At 35.8% G+C, this 5,952-nt stretch overlaps 1 protein-coding gene across 2 annotated transcripts; it reads right to left on the bottom strand.

Annotated features, from left to right (window-relative positions):
* On the bottom strand, positions 1-5,546 carry LOC120090123 (Protein phosphatase 2C family protein). 2 transcript variants are annotated; one of them, XM_039047641.2, is made up of 9 exons: positions 5,349-5,546; positions 4,405-4,673; positions 4,082-4,209; positions 3,377-3,475; positions 2,996-3,154; positions 2,603-2,689; positions 2,013-2,104; positions 498-572; positions 1-400 (listed from the first exon to the last, which is right to left on the bottom strand). In XM_039047641.2, the coding sequence occupies exons 2-9, from the start codon at positions 4,659-4,661 to the stop codon at positions 236-238; spliced, it is 1,062 nt and encodes a 353-aa protein (XP_038903569.1). In that variant the 5' UTR covers positions 4,662-4,673; positions 5,349-5,546; the 3' UTR covers positions 1-235. The 2 variants fall into 2 exon arrangements, with proteins under 2 accessions (XP_038903569.1, XP_038903577.1); XM_039047649.2 differs by lacking the exon at positions 3,377-3,475 and having other exon boundaries at positions 5,349-5,505.
* Between the last annotated feature and the right edge of the window lie 406 nt (positions 5,547-5,952).

Raw genomic sequence — 5,952 nt, forward strand, 5'->3', positions numbered from 1 at the left:
TGGAAAAAACTAGATCAACTTGTTCTGTATCAGTTTACAGACAGACAGCATACAGATATGTGGAATGAACAGTTAAACAAGATTGGGGAAAAAGCAAATTACAAAATGCCAATGAATTAACAAATCAAAGCCAGCCTATTTGCTGCAGGTGCAGAATTAACAGGCAATATCCAAGTTTTTCTTTCTTCTCTCTCGCTCTCTAGAAAAAGAATCTACACAGTGCAATACAAAATTCTTAGATGTTTTCTCGAGTATCCACAGCAGGACCTGCATTGTCGTGATGAAACTTCACCACGATGCATGTTATATTGTCAGCACTGCCACGGGTAAAAGCTGCTTCAGTTAGCTTCCGAGCAGCTGCCTCGGGTTCATCTTCCTTCCCCGCAACTGATACTGCATCCTGCATACAGAATTTAAGTTGATGTGTGGAGATCACCATGTAGAGGACCAACGATACATGTGGTTGTTTATGAAGTGAGCATAAAGTGTGAGCATACCTCATTGCGTACCACGTCCCACAGTCCATCACTTGCGAGAACGAGCAACTCGATGTCCTTGTCTACTTCAAGATCCTGGTAAGTATGGTGGGCAAAATTTGTAAGACATGGCATGCGTGACCAACAATAAACACACCAAACTAAAACTAAAACTAATATATATATATATATATTAATATCTGATATGTGTGTCCCTATCCAAAACTAAGCAACCTATTCAAAAGCATAGTCATCATTATTATTATTTTTTGTGCTTCCACTTTTCTCGTTATTGTTTTGGGCTATTGAGTTCTGTTTTAGATGGTTCTCCTTCAAGTCTAGTTTTTATCATTGTTGACGTGCTTCATCCTCTTGGACTTCGGCACATCCTTGGTTTTTCGGGTCCAGTCTGCTTCTTGATTCTTATCATTTATGGCTTGTAGATTTTCTCTCTCCTTTAATGTATCTTTCTTTTTCTGGGTTCTGCTTTTATTTGTTCTTGGGTTTATCTCTCCTATACTTTTTTGATATTTCATTCATCAATGAAATGTTTCTTATAAAAAAAAGAGATCATTGTCCCAATCCAAAACTAGAAAGAAAAAATAGAAAACCAAATCCTAGAATCATGTAATCTTCATCTTCACGTCAATCCCTACAAAGTCACTCAAAAAATTACCCAGTTGATTATCTTCAACCATTCCAACGAAGAAATTCTTCGTTTATCTTCGTACTTCTCCCTCTAATCTTCTTCTTCTTTGATTGATCCAACTCCAATGTGCCACTAACCTTTTCTGTTGTATTTTATCGACTATTGAATTTCAATATCTCTGATGTTGCCTTTTGTATTGTATTTTAGTGTTCGTATTGTAGTTTGTATTATTGTCATTAACTTGACATTTTATACTTTTAAGAGGACTCATTTAGTATCTTTATATTAAATTTACATATATCTTGGATTTTTTTAATGAAAGAAAACGTATCAACGTATCTATATTCTAATTTTTTTAAAAATTAACATATCGTCATATGCTATCGTATTTGTATCTCGTATTTATGTTCGTGCTTCATAGGTAGTTGCAAAAGGAAAATCCTAGTGATGAACATTTGAAACAATAAATTTTCCAGAAAGATTCTAGAAAGTTCTATTTTTGAGTTTTAACATGTTGGGGACATTCAAACCTTTGACCTAGGGTATTATTAAGATAGGTTCTCATATTTGCAGTATCAGTTTTAGTTTGTTACTTGCTGAGCTGTCTGTAATTTCCTTGGTTGTTAGACATGTGGCTATTTATAGCGGTTCATTCATGAATGAAAGATTATGCAAGGTTAATTTCGATTGTTAATAGATATATGTCTAAATTAGTTGAACTATACTTTAGGTTGGCACACTTCTAGTAAACCGTTGTAAAAAATTTCATTCATCAAAGAGTTTCTTCTTCCATATATCCATTATTAGTCTATTCAGTTACTTGGGCTTCCCTGCAAGTTTTGGAACTAAAATAGTCGGCTGAATGATGGGGGTGTTGGAGACGATACCTGAATATCGGGATCTGCCACAACAAACTGCTTCAACATCTTGTTACCGAAAGCACGGGACATTGCTAACACTCCTCCTACCCTCCAAGTGCCTGACAACAACAGATAATACAATGTGCTTACAATACGGATTGCTGCAATGACATAGTATGAACTAGAATATGATCAAGAATTACATCTCATAAACTTCAAATACAAGAACTAAAGGCAATAAATTCTACGTAGAAGATGGTCAGAAGAAACTAAGCTCTGGAAGTTTAATTTGCTGTAAACGGTAATAGTGCTCAGGCAACCAATAAATAATTATCAAGGAAATGCATTACAAGTTCCCTGAAATCATTCTACTTCCATAGTTGTTAATACGAACAGGATATTTGGTTTTTCGTTTAGGACGTGTATTTCACCCTTTGGTACTCATGCTTTCCATTAGTATGTGAATCATTCTTATTAGAGAGCGTAAACGTGATAGTGTAACTCTGAGTCCCTAATTTATCTATTTCAAGTTAGTACTGACATTTGCCAATACACAAGATAACCAACAGGGATAGCAGTTCTTAACATCATTAGCAAAACCATTATTAAAATCTTACCAGCCCACATGACAACACCCCCAGCATTTTCAATTCTCCTCCGCTCGTCAGTTCTGTTTGGTTTATGGTCCTCGGAAAGAGGGATTGCTGCCCAGCAGAATGAAAATAAGTTTCAAGTTTCTGTTTGAAAAATAAGCATAAAGGCACTGACCAAGCATAGGAAACAAAGCTCGTAGTTAAATATCATAATCATCATAAACGTTATGATCTGTTTAACTCTAATCATCTTTATCATTAACTTTTACAAGAGACTCATGCTCGAGTCTTGACTTTCTACCTTATGTTATTATTATTATTAAAACTAAAAAGCATAGAAAACAAGAATAGTAAACAAATAAAATTGTCAAATCGTGCTTTTTCTTTTGCACGAAAAACACAAGTAAACAAATATACCTTCACCCGCCTTTGATATAATAGTACGCGAATCTCCAACATTGGCAACATAGAGATGATTGCCAACTAGCAAAGCTGTTGAAGCAGTCGAGCCATCGTCCCTTAAAGTATCCTTTTCTGAATTTAAAAAGTCAGCATCTGTCTGTTGATATGTTTCACCTGGGAATTGATAGAAGAGACTTTTGGTGTGAGTACAAAATTAATAGGACTCAAACGTCATATTTTTTTTTTTTTCCAATAGAAAACAGTTATGTGAACAAAGAACGTGAAACTTAAAGATACAGTTAAAACTTGTGGGAAGCTAAAATACAATCATCATATAAACCTAATGATTTTATCTTCATAAACAAACGAAAAAGGCAGAAGGGAAATGAAACAAACTGATAGCTAATTTGGTATCCATAAAAAATTTTGGGTGCTTCATCAGATTCTCAAAGAGATGGTCCTTCAAAAACTCTGCAGCTCGGGATCCACCGTGACCTACAACCACATGTAAAGAAGTAAGTATTTCTGCTATTTGTAATATCAGTAAGATATCCATGGTGGCTTCTATAATTTGAAAGATTAGCAATAACATCAACTATGGATTAAAAAATATAATCTCTAATAATGATTGAATTCAAGCGTCAAAATTAATTAAAATGTATGGCTTGGGCAAATAAAGTTGAAACCTAGGATCGTTTGGCAAAGTGAGGAATTTCAAAGTTTTTGATCTTCAACCAGGGCTGTTTGATAGCTATTTCATATATTTTTCTAGCTTCAATACCTACTTTTTAAAAATATTTTCTTAAACCAAACCAAAACTTGAAAATTAAAAATGAAGTTTCTAAAAACTTGATTTAGTCTTTAAACTTTGGCTAAGAATTCAAATGTTTTTAGAGGTTGAAAAGCACACCAAAAATTGGTGAGGAAACAAGCATAATCTTCAAAAATAGAAAAGAAAAAGCAAAATGGATATCAAATGGGACCCAAGTGAAACTTAACACCTAAATTTGTAACAACATATCACTTAGAAACTGGATAGATTAAAATTTACTAATAACGGTGTCACATCATGCCACTGCAAGAATGGTGGAAGAATCTAACCATCAAAGATGCCAAAAAGGCAGACGGTTTGACCATTGACCTTCGACATTTTAATATCAAAGAAATCTTCCATGGTTGCCCTCTTTCCTCTGAAACTCGAATACCCCCAACTAAGTTTCCCATCTTCACTGCATATCAAACCAAAGATAATAAGTTTAGTGCATATCTCATTGGAATCCATAGGTTAATAGACTAGGTGCAATAACAAGATCAAAGCATTGTGTTCTTGTCATCTTGTCATCTTCATAAGAACAGAATAACAATTCAGCCACATAACTTTAAATAAATAAAAGTAAGCTTTATTTAGACGAATCCATTCAGACCTTTTCCACCCTCCACTGGTATAGCCACCATCTTCATCTTTCTCTGGATGCTTATCAACAACCGGTCCACGGTTTTCCGATGCACCCGTATCTACCATCATCATGAGACTTGTTCTATATTCACGCTTCCAGGTATGAACAGATCCAAGATTGGAAGGCAAACTCCTCCAGATATTGTTGATTTGGACCCTTCTATTGATTATTCCTATATGTCCAGCCTGAGCAATCGCATTCCTTATATTGTAGCTGCATACCATCTAAGCCAACAGCTGCACAATCACATCATTACAGTAATCAAACCATGCAGACCTCATGAAAGATTCAAAAACAGTAACAAAGAAGAGAAGCAGCAAAAATAAATCCTCGCATCATAAACAATTCAACATTCAAAACTTTGATTTCTCTTGCAGGTTCTTGATATCAAAATGATACCAAGATCTAAAGAGAAGGGCAAAAACCAAAAAGAGAAAAAAGAAAAAAACAAAACAAAATATGACAAAAGAACAAAACAAGACTTTCACTCTGATGATCTCCAATCAAACGCTAAAGTAACACCCTTCAATCCGATATGATCAACCCAAGTAAGACCTTCCCAAAACTAAGTCTAAGCTCGATATAACGACATGGGTCGGTCAAAATGATCAAATCCGTTCTATTCATCCACTACCCTTTATTTACAGAAGCTACCTGGATGGCTAAACATAAACAAAATCCAGAAAAATGGGGGGGGGGGGGGGGTGGGGTGGTTATAATGCAGATAATCGTGAGAAAAGAATCAGTCTCGGACAGAATCGAAACAGATTGTGTGAAGAAGAATGGGAATTTCCGGGGAAAATCAGAAATGTTTGAGGTGGGGGATCAAAAGAGATGATGAGGAGCATAAAAACGATGATCCTATCTGGGAAATTGGGAATGAAAACAGGGGATCGGATGAATATACTTACTCAGGGTAGAAAATGGAAGAATCGGGACAGAATAGAGTGCCACAGGAAAGAAAAAGGGGATAAACAAGAGAGAGGGAGAGAAATATGGAGAAAGAGAGAGAAAATGGTGGCTTTTCCTTTTCGAAGCATTGGCACCGAAGAGGAGAAGCCAGGTGGCAACATGGTGCCTCGCTTGCGTCCACTGAATAACGTTTTCTTTTTCCTTTTCTTTAACTATTATTTTCATGGTTTCACTTTTTTTTCTTCAACTTATTATTATTATTTTTTATGTTAGTTGAACTAATATAAAGTTATAGAAAGGGTTAGGGTTGGCAATGGGGCCGACGCGGAGTGGGAGGACATCTTCCGTGTTTGATAGTACGGGGTTCCATCTCAAAACCAATTGACAATGAGAGGAGTAACTCATTTATCTTATAAAGTCCCCTTGGATTTTCCAATGTGGGATTCTCAACATGCCCCGGTGCCTCTTTTGGGTTCACCAATGTTGATCGGATCACAATTTCTTCTTATTGGACCGACATCACCGTTTGGGCTTAATGGGCTCTGATACCAAGTTACAGAAAGTATGGGGTTCCATCTCAAAACCAATTGGCAATGAGAAGAG

Source organism: Benincasa hispida, chromosome 1, assembly GCF_027475165.1.
Source record: "Benincasa hispida cultivar pf3 chromosome 1, pf3_genome.v1.1, whole genome shotgun sequence".
Taxonomy (NCBI): Eukaryota; Viridiplantae; Streptophyta; class Magnoliopsida; order Cucurbitales; family Cucurbitaceae; genus Benincasa; species Benincasa hispida.